Genomic DNA, 20,246 nt, shown 5'->3' on the forward strand with positions numbered 1-20,246 from the left:
CTAATGTTGATGACGTTTATCTTCGAAATACTAACCTTGTTCACCTTCCATTAAAAAAAAAAAAAAAAAAAAAAAAAGCCACTTTCGGTAACCAAGAATACAATGCCAGTAAGAAAAATGCCAGTGATTAGGAAGTATTCTGGTATAGCCTCGATTCAACTTGCTTCCCCGGTAGCTCAGTCGGTAAAGAGTCTGCCTGCAGTGTAGGAGACCTGTGTTCTATCCTAGGTAGGGAAGATGCCCTGGGAAAGGAAATAGCAAACCACTCCAGTGTCCTTGCCTGGAAAATCCCATCGGTAGAGGAGCCTGGTGGGCTGCAGTCCATGGGATCGCAAAGAGTCGGGCACGACTCAACGACTAACACTTCCTTCTACAGAGCCTGTATAGAAATGTCCCGTTTTCTGTAATCAAGCGGTTACAATACGAGCTGAAGGAAGGTTTGTTTCCAACTTAACTCTTCCGATCTTTCTCCTTCCTTTATGTTTCCTTAACACACTCTATCTGCCCGACTTGGGCTGAAAAGGTGATCGTCGCGGGCGGATAAGGATTTGCACAGCAGTGGCCCACCCAACTCTGTCCCTGAAATTAGGCCTGGGATGGCCCGCCCCCACCTCGCTCCCCTCCCCCCCGCAGGGCCCGCCCCCGCCCCGGCCGCGCGCTCAGCCCCGCCCCGCTCCCTGGTTGGCTGTCAGCTGGGGGCGCGCCTCCCCTCCCCCCGTCTGTGCCCCGCCGAGGCAGCGCCTCCAACCTCTGAGCACTTGTCATTTCCGGAGTAAGATGGCTACCGCGCGTGTGCTGAGGACCTGGAGCCCGACTGCGCGGCAGCTGGTAAGCAAGCAGGTTGGGCCGATCTGGGTTCGGGACGGAGTGGTTTATTCGGAGTTGCCTGGGAGAGATGATTTGGTTTTTCCTCCGAGTGCCTCGCGTACAGGGCTCGCGTGATGGGGAGGTAGAGGGATCTATGCAAAACGAAGGGCAGCGACGGTGGCTAACCAACCTGTTTGGAAACCCATGCCCTCGATCTATACCAGGGTGCCCATCTGTCGTGACTCGTCCTCCCTGCTGCTTCATCTGCGCCGCAAAGCCCAGCTGGTCTTGCGCCCAATAGCTTTTCGTTGAGCACCATCTGGGTAGTGGGCATTGTGTTTGGCACTGGGGATACTGAAAAATATATACTATATCCGTCAAACATTTATTGAGTCCACTTTGTTTCAGAATTGATAATACGACCCCTCTCCTCGATGAATTTACAATCTAGAGGAAGATACTGGGCAAGAAAAGCATAATACCATAGGTCCTTGCCTCCGGGCATCTGGGAGGCTCCTTTCCTTCTTTGGACTTAGACTTGTCTCCCACATTTGCGCCAGTATCTTTCGAACCTTTTAAATCATCAGAGCTACGACCCACCAACATTTCCCCTTCATTTCTCCCCTTTCATGCAGCCTTTTAGCACCAAACAATTAACATCCCAATAATCGTAGTGTTTGATCCTATTTGCATAGCGTTTTTGTTTTTATTTCTTCCTGGGTCCCCTGTTCCGGATTTTCCTACAGCGTTTGATCCCTGATCTTACAAAAACCTTTCAAAAGCCTGCTCTATACCAGGTACCAGGAATTGGAGATGGAAATATGTATAAGAAAGACACTGATCTCTGCCCTCTCGGTTTAATTACAGCTTTGTGGTGGGGCATTGGGGAGAGAGAGATAGACATTAGACAAATAATTACAGCACTATGTGAAACGATGGCGCAAGTACATAGAACTACAGGGACACATAGAAGGGGTCTTGGGGGTCAACGAGTTTCCCAATGGATAGTGTATAATTTGAGATTTGTGACAACTAATTAGGAGATAAGGCTTCCCAGGTGGCACCATGTTTTAACAAATCCTCCTGCCAATGCAGGAGACTTTGAAGGTTCGGTCCCTGGGTGGTGAAGATCCCCTGGAGGAGGAAAATGGCAACCCACTCCAGCATCCTTGCCTGGAGAATCCCATGGACAGAGGGGCCTGGCAGGCTCCAGTCCATGTCGTTGCAAAGGGCTGGATGTGAAAGAGCACAGACACAAGAAGGAGGTAACCGGGAGAAGTAGGTTCTCTGCAGCATCTCACTAGATTCTCTTTGGAAAGTTCTTCATCCTGGGCTTCTGTGACAGCAGCTTCCCAATATTCTTCCTACATCTCTGAACACTTCATCCCAATCTTCTCCGCTTTCCCTGATTAACTTTTAATCACTGGTGTTTCTCAGGATTGTGACTTTGGTCATCTGTGTACTTCTTGCACTTCCTGGGTTACCTCATCCACTTTGAATTTTAGTTGCCATTTATATGCTGATGATTCCCCAGTCTTCCAGCCAGCTCTGCTGCAGACACATATATCTTACTACCCTGAAAATCTCCAAATTTCTTGTATTTTAGGTATTTTTCAGCTATAGGTAATAAACCCAACCAGTAAATGGGAAATTATCTGTGTATACAAAGCATCTGAAAGTTAGATGGCAACTGGGATTGATTAAGTGGCTCATCATTATCAGGGCTCTACAACTTTGTATTCAGGGCAGGAAGGAGGAAGGGGTGGTACCAGCTAGATTCATTGGTTAGTGATATAACTTGGCCACTGCTACCCCAAGAGAGTTTGGAAGGGCTAGCCTTTAGCTGTTTCACAGTGATTGCTATAATGCCTATAAGATACACTAGACTCTAGACTCCAGAACTAAGCCCTCAAACCTGTTTCTTCTAGCCTAGAAGTCTCAAAAATCTAGTCATTGTTCTACACCTTGTCACCAGCTGCAGGTATCCTGGACCTTCCTCAGTTGAACTTTCTGCTCTAATGTACTTCTACCTATTCTCTGTAGCATGGCCAGAGTCATTTTATAAAGTAGGATGTAAATTTGAGAGTGTCATTTCCTTGCTTAAAACTGCTCTCAGCATAATGTTCAGAATTCAAATGACTATGAAGCTATTTATGATCTGAATATTTCCAATCTCTCCAGACTTCATTCCTTTCTAAAACCCACCTAAAACCCACTCTTGAAGTGTCACCCTTAGCTCTTAGTAAGCTATGCTAGAATACTGAACAATTTCAGTTAATTAAGCACACTCCTGTCCTCTCTGTCCCCCAGACCTTTGCACATGTATTTCCTGTTTTAAAGACTCTTGCCTTACTTCCCTATAGCCTTCTCGGCAACACATTTTACTCTTTGGGTAAGTCCTACTCGTCCCTTAGGTCTTACCTCACTTTCTCCAGGTTGAGTTTTCTCCTTTGTGTTTTCTTAACACTACTTCTCCCATTATGACACTGTTGTAATCACCGATAGTCCTGTTTTTATCTTTCACAATATGGGCTACACATTCCATAAGGGAAGGAATCACAGCAATTTTGTTCTCTGATCCTAAGTGATTGACATATAGTAGGTACTCAATGAACCTTTGTTGACTGCTTATTAAAAAGTCTGTTTTTTTCCATGTGTTATTAAAAAAATCATAAGTAGCAAGAGATTTTTATCACCTACAGTAAATTATTAAGAAAGCCTTATTATATTATGTTTATACTTTCCTATGGCATCATGCATTTGACTCTTGATTACTTATCCTATCAACCTGAATTTATCTATTTTGTCTGTCTTCTTGCAGTAAAGTGTAAACAATTTTAATTCAGAGACTATTCTGTTTCTTATTTAGCTTTGAATTCATGAGTGAAGAATAATCCCGTCTTTACAGTGTGCTCAACTGCCTGATGAATTACTACTAATTTATTTCCTTATTATGGGAGTCTGCTAAATCCTCTTTTCATTACTCTTTATTTTTTGGTGTGTTGCTTATAGGAAAAAAGTCTTTCCTATTTGAAATTTTTTTTTCTCTTTCTCCCTTCCTTTTTATCCTTTTAGTCAGCAGCTTCACTAATGTGTTTTAGCCTTCTCTTAATAGACATCCAATGGCTAGTAATCATTTTGGATTTATGTTGCTTTCTTTCTTTTTCCACTCATCATCTCAGCCAGGAGCCTGTGGTTTCTTGTCTCAAATACAATAATAGTTTCTTAACTTTGTCCTTTCTCTTTAGGCATTGTTGTTAGTATTGTTTAGTCATGAAGACTCTTTTACGACCCCATGGACTGTAGCTCACCAGGCTCCTCTATCCATGGGATTTCCCAGGCAAGAATTCTAAAGTGGGTTGCCATTTCCTTCTCCAGAGGATCTTCCCAGCCCAGAGATCAAACCCACATTTCCTGCACTGGCAGGTGGATTCTGTACCACTGAGCCAACAGAGAAGCCCCTCCAGGCTTTACTGTTATTATCTAATAAACACATATACACATACATACTCACAATAACCCATAATGTATGTATGATTTCAAACTCCTTGACCTGACATTTCCAGTCGTCAACAATTTGGTCCTTGAGCTCCTTCCTCTGCTCCATTTGATAAATTTGATCAAGCCATATTATACAACTCTGCATTTAAAAATGGACAAAATTAAATAGACATATTTCCAAAGAAGAAATGTAGACGGTCAACAGGCACATGAAAAGATGCTCAACATCTCTAATCATCAGGGAAATGCAAAGTAAAACCACATTGGGATATCATATCACCTCACACCTGTCAAAATGGCTATCATCAAAGAGAACACAAAAAACAAATGTTGGCAAGGATGTGGAGAAAAGGGAACTCTCATACACTGTTGGTATGAATGTAAATTGGTGCAGCCACTGAGGAAAACAGTAGGGAAGTTTGTCAAAAAAACTGAAAATAGAACTACCATATTACCCAGCAGTGCCACTCCTGGGTACATATCTGAAAAAAGAAAACACTAATTTGAAAACGTACATATACTGTAATGTTCATAGCAACATTTTTATAATTTCTAAGATATGGAAGCAACCTAAGTGTCTGTCCACAGATGAATGGTTCGAGAAGATATGAGGTACTACTCAGCTATAGAAAAGAATGAAAATTTTGCCGTTTGCAACAACATGGATGGACTTGAAAAGCATTATGCTAAGTGAAATAAGTCAGAGAAGAAAAGGTACTATATGATATTGCTTATGTATAGAATCTAAAAAATATGATAAACTAGTGAATAGGACAAAAAAGAAGGAGACTTGAAGATACAGAGAACAAGGTAGTGGTTTCCAGTGGGAGGGAGGGCAACATAGGGTAGGGGTATGGAAAATATAAGATGGGTTCAAGGATGTATTGTACAAAGTGGGGAATATAGCCAAAACTTTGTAATAATTTTAAACAAACTGTAATATTTTAAAATTGTATAAAAATGTTAAAAAAGTGTGATGTAGTTAATCAGGGATTTCCTGGGCAAGAATACTGGAGTGCATTGCCATAACATTTCATATCATTGAAATGTTAACTTTCAAAAAAAATTATACCTTTTACACACTTAGATTATATATATCAAATATATATATGATTTATCAAAGGAGATACATTCAGCCTGACTTTGGTTTTTTTCTGTAGCATTGTATTATACCAAGATTTTATATAAAACAGTTAAATTTAATCTATGAATTACAATAAGACAACTTTTGGGTGCAATACTGCATGTGTTTTTCAGTGTATTTAGATGCTGGCAGTTGCTTTTAACTTTTTTATTTTATGTTGGCGTATAGTTGATGATCGATGCTGTGTTAGGTTCAGGTGCACAACAAAGTGAATCAGTTATACATATACATGTATATATTTTTCAAAGTCTTTTCCCATTTAGGTTGTTACATAATATTGAGCAGAGTCTTCTGTGCTATACTGTAGATCCTTGGTGGTTATTGATTTTAAATTTAGCAGTGTGTACATGTCAATCCCAGACCCCATCTGTCCCTATCCCCACACCGACCCCTCCCCCCGTAACCATAAATTCATTTTCTAAGTCTAGGAATCAGTTTCTGTTCTGTAAATAGGCATATTTGTATCTTTTTTTATTTTTTAAGATTCTGCAGATAAGTGGTATCATACAATATTTGTCTTTCTCTGCCTGACAGACTTCACTCATTATGACAGTCTCTGGGTCCACTCATCTTGCTGCAAATGGCATTGTTTCATTCTTTTTTTTTTTTTAATTTTTTTTTATTAGTTGGAGGCTAGTTACTTCACAACATTTCAGTGGGTTTTGCCATACATTGACATGAATCAGCCGTAGAGTTACACGTATTCCCCATCCCGATCCCCCCTCCCACCTCCCTCTCCACCCGACTCCTCTGGGTCTTCCCAGTGCACCAGGCCTGAGCACTTGTCTCATGCATCTCACCTGGGCTAGTGAGTTGTTTCATTCTTTTTAATGGCTGAGTAATAGTCCATTACATACATGTACCACATCTTTATCCATTCATCTGCTGATAGACATTTCGGTTGCTTCCATGTCTTGGCTGTTGTAAACAGTAGCAGTCACTTTTTATTTCAGGAAGTCTTTAATGACTCAAATATACTTACACTAATGTGTTTATGTAGAATACACTGTTAAAATTTTTTTACTTTCATAGGGAATTTTTTTCAAGCATAATAAGCATATGGGCAAATCAGACTCTAAGGATATAATTGTAACAAATGAGCAACAACATATTCTGTGTGCTAGGGTTTGAATTCCTTTGGTTTCTTGACCAGAAATACTTATAAACTCATCACTGATGCCAAGTATTCTGATTTCAACCTAGATTATTTCATATTGTTTGCATTGTGATAATGATTGTTCTACTTTTGGAATAAACTTGATACTCAGTTTATATTTAGAGACAAGCCATTAAGATCATTTATAAAAGCTCTTAAAAAAAAAAAAGTTCTTAATTTTTTGTTTTCTCATCTCTAGATTTGTGTCCGCTACTTTCAAACACGTGGTAACGTTCATGTTTTGAAGCCAAAATATGTGTGTTTCTTTGGTTATCCTCCATTCAAGTACAGTCATCCACATCAGTGGCTAAGAACAACTGCTGGTAAGTATGATCTCAAAATAGCCTATACAAAATAGTGTTTTGTATATTTATTCAGTAATTGAAGACTTATCACAGTAAAAGAGTTGACCTTTTACTTTTAGTCTGGCCCTGCTTGCTCTCCACACATCTATCCAATTCTCCTTTTCTTTTTTTTTTTGCTCCCACACCTCCCATCCCCCTTTCATGTACTTTCCCTTAATACTGTGTCTCTATAATGCTGTGAATGCATTCTCTGTGTTTAACATCTGAGTGTTCTCTTGGGTCGTCTGTTCTTTATCATATGACTTACCTAAATGCAATAGTCAGCACTGATATGACTTAAATTAAGTTGTTGATTTAGTGGACTGTGCCCTTCAACTCACTGTATTATTATTTTTGTTATATGAGGCACTCAATCTGTCATGTTATGATAGCGTGATGAAAGCAATGTGAGGTTCTCCACATAAAGTTCTCTGGCTTCACACTTAATTACCTTTCTCCAACTTTTTCTACTCTTGCAAAGAACTTGAGACTTAAAGTATTAGATAAGGCAAAAGGGAAAAAAAACATTTTTTTTTTGCTGTTCTATTCAGAGTTTTATTTAGAACCCTTGTGACCCTAGGCTTTTGTTACATCATTAAGCTTTTGACAGATACTTTGGTGCCTTAGTCTGTGCTGGTGATGGGGGAGAAAAGGGGATTTCAGCTGAATCTAACCCCTTAGATAAATTAGTCCTCCTGTTCCTTGTGTATGTCATCTTCCACAACACCTGAAAATATGTAAACCATGTCTTCACCATTAAGAAAAAGAGTTCTGTTTTTAAAAGTTGATCTTTTCTCTTCTCAGAGAAAATAAAGGCAATTCAAGCAGAAACTCCAACTTCTTGCTCTAGTCTCTAAACACTTACACGCTTTGGGTTTATTTTTTATTTAAAAATAATAAATTTATTCAAATAATTTATTTATTCAAAAATAAATTTGATTTATTTTTAACATCAAATGCATTTTGTATTGGGGATATAGCCAATTAACAATGTTGTGATAGTTTTGGGTGAACAGTGAAGGGACCCAGGCTTTGGATTCTTTGGTCTACCAGATGCTAGCTGTGTGACCATAAGCAAGTTACTTAATTTGTCTGTTTAATCATCTGGAAACAGAGTAATCATAGTATTATACAACTTTGTATTATTGTGAGAGTACAGCCATTCAACACTGATAACTGATCACCTACTGTGTGCCAAGGGCATTGCTGTACATACTTAGGATATATCCTCTTCCTATTATTCCCTGACTCAGTAAATAATTAAGCTAGAAACCTGGAGCCATCCTGATTCTTGTCTCACATAGAGTTGGTTACCAAGATCTAGTAATATTACATCTTATGTATTTTTTAAGCCTGTCTTCTCCTTTTCAGACAGCTTTGAAAATATATAAATATGTTCAATTCTATACTTCAATTTCTTATCTACAATAACCTCCTGTTTTCTCTGCACCCCTTCCCAACCTTTTCTATCACACCCCTGCCAGAGATATTTTTCTCTGAAATTATAGATACAAAGTTACAGATGTGAAATTGTAGATGGGACTCCCTATCAGCTAATTATTGCTAAATAATAACCTTCCCGATAACTTAGTGGCCTATGGGAACAGTGATTTATTGTTCCTTAGCACTCTGGGGGTTGGTTGGGTGCGCGGTTCCTCTGCTGGTTTCATCTGGGCTCACTAGTGTGACTAGATTCGGCTACAGGGTCTTCTGGGTTAGAAGGTCCAAGATGGCCTTATTCATATGTCTGACAATTGGTGTTGTGTTTTGGCTGGGCCATCTCGTTTTTCTCCTGCACTTAGCACCTCTCATCCTCCAGTAACGTAGAACAGCTTCCTTATATGGGGATTTCAAGACACATTCCAAGAGGAAGAAGGGGGAGTCTGAGAGGTCATAGGGAGGCTTGCAACTTCAGAACTCACACAACTTTACTTCTGCTATATTCTATTGCTCAGAACAAGTCATGGGCCAGCATAGATTTAAATAGTGGTAAAGTAAACTTTACCGTTTTGGGGAACAGCTTCAAAAGAATTTAAGACTATATTTATTTGCCACTGATTCCTGATTACCTGGGCTTTCCTGATAGCTCAGTTGGTAAAGAATCCACCTGCAATGCAGGAGACCCTGGTTCACTTCCTGGGTTGGGAAGATCCTTTGGAGAAGGGATAGGCTACCCACTTCAGTATTCTTGGGCTTCGCTTGTGGCTCAGCTGGTAAAGAATCTGCCCTCATTGAGGGAGACCTGGGTTCAATCCCTGGATTGGGAAGATGCCCTAGAGAAGGGAAAGGCTACCTACTCCAGTATTGTGGCCTGGAGAATTCCATGGACTGTATATTTGGGGTTGCAAAGAGTTGGACGCGACTGAGTGACTTGCATTTTCACTTTCCTGATTGCCCCTAGGATAAATTCCAAATACCTCACCTCATCATGACACACAAAGTCTTAAGCCTGTGCTGATTTCTTGCCACATACCCGATCATCAGCTGTATAGAAGTGTTTGTCATTCCCTGACTATGCTATATTATCATATTTCCATGCCCTTGCACAAGCTGTTCCTTGCATAATATTGCTTTTTGTAGAGGTGCCATAGTATAATTAATTGTCATTTTTTGGTTACTTCAGTTAGTTTCCAGTTCTTTATTACAACTCCATGATAACTATTCCTGAGCAGAAATCTTTGTGTACTTCTCTATTGATTCAGGGAAAAAAAAATCTTAAAAGTAGAATTACTTATGGAATCAAAGATAGAGTTTTTTTTTTTTTTTCAAGGTTTTTGATACTTAATGCCAAAACTATTTTTCTAAATAGTTCCCATTTATACTGTGAGCAGCAGGCTATGAGAGAGCACAACTTACTGGAGTGGAAACAAAAGACCGTTCTTATCAAAATATATTTTGTATTTCTTAAGTACTAATCTCATATTTCTTAAAGAAAAGTTTCCTACCTTACCTTGTGTTTTACCAGCAATTTTGTTTAACAGTACTCTAATCATTGGAAAGAACCCTGATGCTGGGAAAGATTGAGGGCAGGAGGAGAAGAGGACGAGAGGACGAGATGGTTGGATGGCATCACCGACTCAATAGACATGAGTTTGAGCAAATTCCAGAAGATAGTGAAGGATAGGGAAGCTTGGCATGCTGCAGTCCATGGGGTCCCAAAGAGTTGGACATGACTGAGCGGCTGAACAAAGAAAAAGAGAGAGGAGCATTCTTCAGTCACTTCAGAGCTATTTGTTAATTTAGAAAAGTGAGAGGATCCATACATAAGTTTTGTTGACCAGAAATAATGTCTGTGTTGGAAATAATTACCATAAAGTATCATTGGCATCTACATGTTATAAAAAGGATGTAGAACTTCAAAAAGGAGTTTAAAAAAATGGAAGGGTGACATAGAAAACTAAAATTTAATAAGCTAGCAGAACATTATTTGGGCAGATTAAGAATTTTCCAAGTCTTCTAATATGGATCTGCCTGATCTTTAGGCAATGGGAGTGAGAAGAGTTATATGAAGACAAGAGATTTTAAGAGCAGGTCTTAATGTTTATTATAGTTTAATAACATAAAACAAGGAGATCCAGCTGAATCTCCCTTTGTACAATATCCAGTTCTATTTTCTGTTCATTACTATTAGTGCAAGATCTCATTTGTTGGAAGGGCCTTCTATCCCCTTGTAAAACAACATTATTTTGGAAACTGGAAAATGATAGTTCTGTGGCAGTATCAACAGGTCTGTGTCACTGAGTAATTTATTTAAATCTTTGATGCTTATGAATGATGGTTATGCTTTTAAACATTCTAAAATACCTTTTTGAATCTATGAAATAGAATAGTTTCTGCCTCTACTTGAGAATATTTTCTAATTTTAGATGTCAAAACATCTGTCTATTAGCAATACATTATGTATTTAATTATCATTGTTTCTTATTTGTTTTTGAAGCTCTCCAGGGACAGATTGTTCAGTTCAAACTCTCAGACATTGGAGAAGGGATTAGAGAAGTAACTGTTAAAGAATGGTAAGTTATTCTGAAATATTTTTAAGTAAGTACAAAAGTAATTTAAGTACAAATAAATAGGAATCTATTTAAATTGAAACACCTTTCTTTATAACATAGTATATGTATTTTTTAAGCTTTAAAGTAAACCTAGTTTGTGTTGCCAATATACTGGTGGCATAGTTCATCATATATCAGGGCATTTTATTCAGTGTAATTTATTAAGGTTTGTTTTTCCTCTTTTTAAATTTTTTTTTCACTGCCCACTCTTCACTTAAGCTAAAAAAAGATAAATTAGTCTCTAAAAGATGCTAAGTTGATATGACCATGTGTTTTGAAAAGCTGTTAATGAATGAACTTGGAGCTTCTTTCCAAAATGTTTTAAAATTGTTATGTACTCTAAGCTCTGTTTATTAAAAATGATTTCAGCAAGAATGCAAGTACATTTGACTCACCATTACCTGAGAGTTTGCCTATATTTTTAGAACAGGTTAAAATATTAAAACAAAAGACATGAATCAAAGAATACTGTTTCAAAGGTTAAAAAAAAAAGTAAAAAAGAAAGGGGCTTGAAACAAAAATTAAAAAGATCTCTACTTAGGCATCCTTCTACCCCCCCCCTTTTTTTTTTTACCCCTTTTCTTTCTTTCCCTTTCTGGAAAAACAGAAACACCTCTGAGTACTGAACTAATTTTCAAAGGTTTCGAGAACTAGCAGTTAAGGTGAGTCAGTAGATTCTCTCCCACAATTTTATACTGTTAAAGATCCTTTTACCTCTCGTTTAGACACCTAAACATTCTTTCCTTGTAGTTTTCATTATAATTGCTCTATAGGTTAGGAGAGAACCATAATCACATAAATGTACCTTGCAATTGTGTCTCTGTGGCATTGTGGGATCAAGGAAAGAGCGATGGACCTCAGGTCAGAAGAGGCTGACTCTGAAATTAATTGGCCATGTTAGAGACAAAGGCAAAGAACTCAAACTACAATTCATAAAAGTATAGGAGATGTGTATTGAGGATATCAGTTTTTAATATTTAATTCTAGAAATAATAGCTATCCCTTAAAATGTGATGAAGGCTGAGACAATAAAAGAAAATAACACTTTTAAAATACATTTTTCATATTTCATCTAAGAAATGGGTGAGGCAGAAAAATCTGATACGTTAATTAAATTTTTGGATTATAAATCTATGAATATTTCATTGTTTTTTTAAAATTTATACTTCTTGAAGAAGCATCAAAGAACCTCTGAAAGCCACTGTAGTCTCTTCTGAAACATCCTTCAGTGTATCATTTGGGACTCAATACTGGGTTCCGTGGATATTCATCTAATTCAGTGTAGCATTTTTATTGTTTCAGATGATCCGTACTATGGTTCACATAAAAGTATTTTATGACTTTTTCTTTTAGGTTTGTAAAAGAAGGAGATACAGTGTCTCAGTTTGATAGCATCTGTGAAGTTCAAAGTGATAAAGCTTCTGTTACTATCACTAGTCGTTATGATGGAGTCATTAAAAAACTGTATTATAATCTAGATGATACTGCCTATGTGGGAAAGCCATTAGTAGACATAGAAACGGAAGCTTTAAAAGGTACTGTATATATATATATATGTTCATCTATCTTGCCAAATTGATTATTGGTGTACTTTTGTCATTGGGTACCAGTTGAAAGTGGTGTTTACTTTGAATAACTTACATGGTTTGATTTGAGGGTTTAGAACTGAGATAAGGAAAATAGAAAGGTATTCTGTGATACATGATTATCTTTTGACCAGTTAGCATGTTAAAAACATATATTTGTTGTTGTTGTTCAGTAGCTAAGTTGTGTCCAACTCTTTGTAACCCCGTGGACTGCAGCACGCCTGGCTTCCCTGTCTTTCACCATCTCCTGGAATTTGCTCAGATTCATGTCCATTGAGTCAGTGATGCTATCTAACCATCTTATTCTCTGCTCCCTCCTTCTCCTTTTACCTTCAATCTTTCCCAGCATCAGGGTCTTTTCAAATGAGTTGGCTCTTTGCATCAGGTGACCAAAGTATTGGGAGCTTCAGTTTCAGCGTCAGTCCTTCCAGTGAATATTCAGAGTTGATTTCCTTTAGGATTGACTGGTTGGATCTCCTTGCAGTACAGAGGACTCTCAAGAGTCTTCTCCAGCACCACAATTCAAAAGCATCAATTCTTTGGCACTTAGCCTTCTTTATGGTTCAACTCACATCCATACATGACTACTGGAAAAACCATAGCTTTGACTATTCAGACCTTTGTTGGCAAAGTGATGTCTCTGCTTTTTAATACACTGTCTAGGTTTGTCATAGTTTTCATTCTAAGGAGCAAGCATCAGTATTACTATATATAAAAACATGTATAGTAATACTTCATTTATCTGGAGGCCTGCGTTCTGGAAACCTTATATTCAAAGAAGCAACAAACTCTCCTGGGAATGAAAGATTCAAGTGTTAAACACTGATCACTAGTAAAAATTGGAATGTACAAAGATTAAATCTCACATGATGGGATTGCTCTGTTTGCCACTGATATGAAAACCAAAACACATTCTCATCGGTGGTGATTATGAAAGCCAAATTTTTAAAGAGAAGTAGAAAAGAGGGAAAATCAGAGTGGGGAGCAAAGAAACTAGCATTCAGAAGCAGCAGCAGCCATGGAACTTATAATCATTAGGTGTTCTGACAAAAGGGAATTCATTATGAGAACGTTATAGGAAAATTAAAGCCGTGAGCTGTCCCTATGGTAACAAATAGCTGACCCTCTACACCGGAAGTTCCTTTTGGCATTGGTGTGATATACCAAGGTTATGTCATCTAAGAAGCTTTGATGTGGAGGAGGGGCAGGGGGGACCGTAATTCTGCGATGCAAACCTAAGCCAGCAATCTCTCCGGAAGTGCTGAGATGAAGACCTTTCAGTATAGTGAAGTTAGGAAGTTTAGAAGGAGTCTGAACTACAGTGGTTGGCTATTAGTCCTTCAGTCTGTACAATAATATAACTAATGTCATAGGCACACTTTACAGTTTATAAAATGTTTCACGCTTAGTATTTTATTTGTTTTTATTCATGAGGTAATCCAGTTTAACAAGTTCATCGTTGGGTGATTTGCCCATGGCAGTCCCAAAGCCAAATTTAGAACTCAGATGTCCTGAGTTTTTGTCCAGAATATTTTCCACTATAACATGTCGCCTCCAAAATTTCTTGAAGCTTTCTTATTATTTATTTGATTTCTGATTATTAATAGTGGTGACCATTTCAAGGTGGTTGCTGTGTGTTCTTTTAACACGACCCTGTTAATTTTCAAAAACTTTCTTGCTTTTGGCGTCATCTTGTACTTTTCCTGCCTAGACCCAGAATCATCTCCTCCTTCAGGAGCTCTTGTTCTTTTAATGTGCAATGAATAAAAGACCATAATCTGGATACTAGGGGTGCTTCCTATTGTCTTGATTTCAGATTTCTATTGAAAGGCATGGTTTAGGAATATTAAAAACAAGAAAGACTTTATCTTTAAAAATTACCTGAAATAGGGGCTTCCCTGTTGTCTCAGCGGTAAAGAATCCATCTGCCAATGCAGGAGACACGGGTTCAATCCCTGATCTGGGAAGATCCCACATGCTGCGGGGCAACTAGCCTCATGCACCACAACTGTTGAGCCTGTGCTCAGCAGCAAGAGAGGCCACTGCAATGAGAAGCCCGCACACTGCCACTAGAGAGTTGCCCCCAGTTGCTGCACCTAGAAAAAAGCCTGCCTAGCAGCGAAGACCCAACACAGCCAGAAATAAGCAAATAAAATTTTTTTAATTACCTGAAATAAGTACAGAATTATTTTCATGTGTCAACAAGATAATATAGTTTTTTTTTCTTTTTTTTTTTAAATCGTTCAGTTAAGACCTTGAAAGGAAAGAATTATATTCTTGACATAAACTGAAGCAAGCAAAGATGCTAGACATTACTGTGGGTGTCAGTAGATTAGAATAACCAATCAGGTGCTGTAGACCAGGTTAGGTATCTATCTTGGCCATCCATAAAAGCAGATTATAGTAGTCTCTTGGTATTGGCAAAGCATTGGTTCACGACACATATGCACACAAAGAGATACCAAAATCTGCAGATACCCATCTCCCTTGTATGAAATGGTGTAGTATTTGCATATAGCCTATATTTTAAATCATCTCTAGTTTACTTGTAATACCTGCTGCTGCTGCTAAGTCGCTAACACAGTGTAAATACTATGTAAATAGTTGCTGGCATTCAGCAAATTCAGATTTGCCCTTTGGAACTGTCTGGAATTTTTTTCTGTATATTTTCAATCAACAGTTGGTTGAATCCATGAATCCAGAGCCTATGGATTCCCAGGGCTGACTGTGTATGAACAAGTGAGCAACTGGGATTTGAGGGGGATTTTATTGTTTGCTTTTATTTTTAAAGTTTCTTTTGGTATCCCCAGTGAAATCCAACTTAGTAAGTCTTGATATAGCAAATTATAAAGTCAAAAACTTTTTCAGGTGAGGGGTATGTTTTTTCTAAATAACCTTTTTATAGAAATTAATTTCCTGTATGACATGGATGAATCTTGAAAAATTATTCTGAGTCAAAGAAGTCAGAAATAAAGAGAACATGCTATATGATTCCATGTACATTAATTTAGTTTTTAATTGGAGTATAATTGCTTTATAATGTTGTGCTAGTTTCTGCTGTACCATGAAGTAAATTAGCTGTATGTGGACATATATCCCATTCCTCCCATCCCTCCCCCCATCCTTCCCTCTTAGGTCATCATCACAGATTACCAAGCTGAGCTCCTTGTGCTATATAGTAGCTTTGCACTAGCTAGCTATTTTACACAAGGCAGTGTGTATATATATATCAGTGATAGCTTCTCAATTTGTCTGTCCTTCTTCCTCCCCTGTGTCCGCATGTCTGTTCTCTACATCTGCATCTAGATTCCTGCCCTGCAAATAGGCTCATCAGTACCATTTTTCTAGCTTCCATATATATGCATTAACATATGGTATTTATTTTTCTCTTTCTGACTTATTCACTCCATATGACAAACTCTAGGTTCATCCACATCACTATGAATTACCCAAGTTTGACCCTTTTTATGACTGAATAATATTATTCCATTGTATATATGTACCATATCTTGTTTATCCATTCATCTGTTGATAAACATTTAGGCTGCTTCCATGTCCTGGCTATTGTAAAGAGTATTGCAATGAACGCTGGGAGACGTGCATCTTTTTGAATTATGGTATATGCCCAGTAGTTGGCTTTCTGGGTCGTATGGTAGTTTCAATTTTAGTTAATAAGAAACCTCCATATTGTTCTTCATAGTGGTTATATCAATTTACATTCCCACCAACAATGCAAGAGGGTTCTTTTTTCTCCACGTCCTCTCCAGCCTTTATTGTTTATAGATTTTTTTGACGATGGCCATTCTAACCAGTATCGGGTGATATCTCATTGTAGTTTTGATTTGCATTTCTCTAAATAACGAGTGATGTTGAGTATCTTTACATGTGTCTGTTGGCCATCTGTATGTCTTTGGAGAAATATCCATTTAGTTCTTCTGCCCATTTCTTGATTGAGTTATTTTTTTATATTGAGCTGCATGAGTTGCTTATATATTTTGGAGAGTAATAAAATTTTAGAAAATCCAGACTAATCTATGATGACAGCAAGCCAATTAGTGGTTGCCTGCTGATAGAGTAGGGAGCGGGGAAGGTTTGGGAAGGAAGAATTACTAAGGAATACAAGGAAACTTTGGGGGGTGATAGATACATCCATTGTCTTGATTGTAGTGATGGTTATGGATATATATGTATTTAAACACTCAACAAATTTTATATTTTATGTATGTATACTGTGTTATTTGTAAAAACTTAATGTGATTAGATAGATTATGAGAGTAATAATTATCTGGTAATTTTCCTCATAGAAAAATGATCATTGCTAACTATTTCCTTTGCTATTCATAATGCATTCTGAATAATTGTCTTGCATGCTAGTTTTATTTTGTGTGTCTTTTTGCTTTTATATTTATATTTTTTATAATTTGTATTAAATCTTTTGTTGTAAAAATAACCATGAAGCATCATCCTATATATCAAATAAGCAAGCCTATAGAATAGTGGATTGTTTTTTAAGAAATTTATATATGCCTCTTTTTAAATTCTGGAAATGGAAAAGGTTTCTAAATATTTTGTGTACCTTGTCTTAAACAAGAATTTATAGTAAAGTATTCCCTGGTGGTCCAGTGGCTAAGACTTCATGCTCCCAATGCAGGGGCCCAAGTTTACTCCCTGTTTGGGGAATAAGATCCCACATGCCACAGCTATAACCTAGCACAGCCAAAAAAAAAAATTATAGTAATACTGAATTTGTTTATATTATTCCCTGTTTTAGTGCGGAGAAATCCAGTTATACTATGAGTAAGAAAATTACCTAATGAAAAGTTTTTTAGGAGTATAAGATATATTCTGTACATTTTACAAGTAGAAAATAATTACATCTAGAGTGCAAAGGATCAAGAGTAGAAATCTTAGTAGTAGTATTAGACATGAAATCCTGTCTTAATGCTTATTTAAATAATATTCTATGGTACTGTCCTTTGTAACACAGTGTTTCAACCTACTTTTTAAGATTGGGGTATCATGATAATTTTGATCAGGAAAAATGTATATGTGACCTCCAAGTCCTATTTATGAGTGCTTTGGCTGTAGACAGACCTCTACTTGAAGAGACCTCACCAGACTCACTTATGCCAACTTGTATCTGTGACATTTAAAAAGCATATACTCTTTACAATTACGAATTGATGATTTAGTTACTTAATATTATCAAAATTATATCAAAGCTGATTCATACCTCAGGGTGCTGTCTACTATAAACTCAATTTTTAGATTAGTGCTGTGAGGTCTCCTTATAGCTAACTTGACTTTCTCTAACCTCTATTTTATTTTTTTATTCTTTTTTTATTTTTTATTTTTTATTTATTTATTTTTTTTATTTTTCAGTGGGTTTTGTCATACATTGATATGAATCAGCCATAGAGTTACACGAATTCCCCGTCCCGGTCTCCCATCCCACCTCCCTCTCCACCCGATTCCTCTGGGTCTTCCCAGCCCACCAGGCCCGAGCACTTGACTCATGCCTCCCACCTGGGCTGGTGGTCTGTTTCACCACAGATAATATACATGCTGTTCTTTCAAAACATCCCACCCTCCCCTTCTCCCACAGAGTTCAAAAGTCTGTTCTGTACTTCTGCGTCTCTTCTTCTGCCCTGCATATAGGGCCATCGTTACCATCTTTCTAAATTCCGTATATATGTGTTAGTATGCTGTAATGTTCTTTATCTTTCTGGCTCACCTCACTCTGTATAATGGGCTCCAGTTTCATCCATCTCAGTAGAACTGATTCAAATGAATTCTTTTTAACGGCTGAGTAATATTCCATGGTGTATATGTACCACAGCTTCCTTATCCATTCATCTGCTGATGGGCATCTAGGTTGCTTCCATGTCCTGGCTATTATAAACAGTGCTGCGATGAACATTGGGGTGCACGTGTCTCTTTCAGATCTGGTTTCCTCGGTGTGTATGCCCAGAAGTGGTATTGCTGGGTCATATGGTAGTTCTATTTCCAGTTTTTTAAGAAATCTCCACACTGTTTTCCATAGTGGCTGTACTAGTTTGCATTCCCACCAACAGTGTAAGAGGGTTCCCTTTTCTCCACACCCTCTCCAGCATTTATTGCTTGTAGACTTTTGGATAGCAGCCATCCTGACTGGCGTGTAATGGTACCTCATTGTGGTTTTGATTTGCATTTCTCTGATAATGAGTGATGTGGAGCATCTTTTCATGTGTTTGTTAGCCATCTGTATGTCTTCTTTGGAGAAATATCTGTTTAGTTCTTTGGCCCATTTTTTGATTGGGTCATTTATTTTTCTGGAATTGAGCTTCAGGAGTTGCTTGTATATTTTTGAGATTAATCCTTTGTCTGTTTCCTCATTTGCTATTATTTTCTCCCAATCTGAGGGCTGTCTTTTCACCTTACTTATAGTTTCCTTTGTTGTGCAAAAGCTTTTAAGTTTCATTAGGTCCCATTTGTTTAGTTTTGCTTTTATTTCCAATATTCTGGGAGGTGGGTCATAGAAGATCTTGCTGTGATTTATGTCGGAGAGTGTTTTGCCTATGTTCTCCTCTAGGAGTTTTATAGTTTCTGGTCTTACATTTAGATCTTTAATCCATTTTGAGTTTATTTTTGTGTATGGTGTTAGAAAGTGTTCTAGTTTCATTCTTTTACAAGTGATTGACCAGTTTTCCCAGCACCACTTGTTAAAGAGATTGTCTTTTTTCCATTGTATATCCTTGCCTCCTTTGTCGAAGATAAGGTGTCCATAGGTTCGTGGATTTATCTCTGGGCTTTCTATCCTGTTCCATTGATCTATATTTCTGTCTTTGTGCCAGTACCATACTGTCTTGATGACAGTGGCTTTGTAGTATAGTCTGAAGTCAGGCAGGTTGATTCCTCCAGTTCCATTCTTCCTTTCTCAAGATTGCTTTGGCTATTCGAGGTTTTTTGTATTTCCATACAAATTGTGAAATTATTTGTTCTAGTTCTGTGAAAAATACCGTTGGTAGCTTGATAGGGATTGCATTGAATCTATAGATTGCTTTGGGTAGAATAGCCATTTTGACAATATTGATTCTTCCAATCCATGAACACGGTATGTTTCTCCATCTGTTTGTGTCCTCTTTGATTTCTTTCATCAATGTTTTATAGTTTTCTGTGTATAGGTCTTTTGTTTCTTTAGGTAGATATACTCCTAAGTATTTTATTCTTTTTGTTGCAATGGTGAATGGTATTGTTTCCTTAATTTCTCTTTCTGTTTTTTCATTTCTAACCTCTATTTTAAAAGGTAAGATTAATCCTCACTTCTCTAAGCTACTAAAACTTTTTGAACCCAAACTTTTCAAAACAATTCATTTAATGGGGCTCATTAGTCCCATTTATTTATTTTTTTAAAATCCTACATATTTTACTCTTTCTTGAAGTGAGTATATTGAGTATAACCTAAAATCATTTTTTTGTTGTTATGCACAGCTATATGTCAATAAACATTCATTGTTCTAGGAAAAACAAAAACACAATTCTTCATCTGATTTTTTATTTTGAGCATACCTCTTAGCATCTTCATTGTGACAGGCCATTATATTCCTTCCTAACTTTCTGGGAACACAGGTAACCAAGTTTGTCAAGAAGTGTGTGTTAAGAAAAGAAAATAGGATC

At 37.5% G+C, this 20,246-nt stretch overlaps 1 protein-coding gene across 1 annotated transcript in view; it reads left to right on the plus strand.

The window, feature by feature from the left end:
* Positions 1–733: 733 nt before the first annotated feature.
* The window catches only part of DBT (dihydrolipoamide branched chain transacylase E2), a 38,556-nt gene continuing 19,043 nt past the window's right edge, over positions 734–20,246 (plus strand). The window contains exons 1-4 of the mRNA XM_065908006.1: positions 734–828; positions 6,808–6,931; positions 10,890–10,965; positions 12,358–12,539. Of these exons, the coding sequence (XP_065764078.1) occupies positions 778–828; positions 6,808–6,931; positions 10,890–10,965; positions 12,358–12,539 (433 nt within the window). The 5' untranslated portion in view covers positions 734–777. The remainder of the gene's footprint in view (positions 829–6,807; positions 6,932–10,889; positions 10,966–12,357; positions 12,540–20,246) is intronic.

The sequence above is a fragment of the Muntiacus reevesi genome, chromosome 1 (genome assembly GCF_963930625.1).
Source record: "Muntiacus reevesi chromosome 1, mMunRee1.1, whole genome shotgun sequence".
Lineage (NCBI taxonomy): Eukaryota > Metazoa > Chordata > Mammalia > Artiodactyla > Cervidae > Muntiacus > Muntiacus reevesi.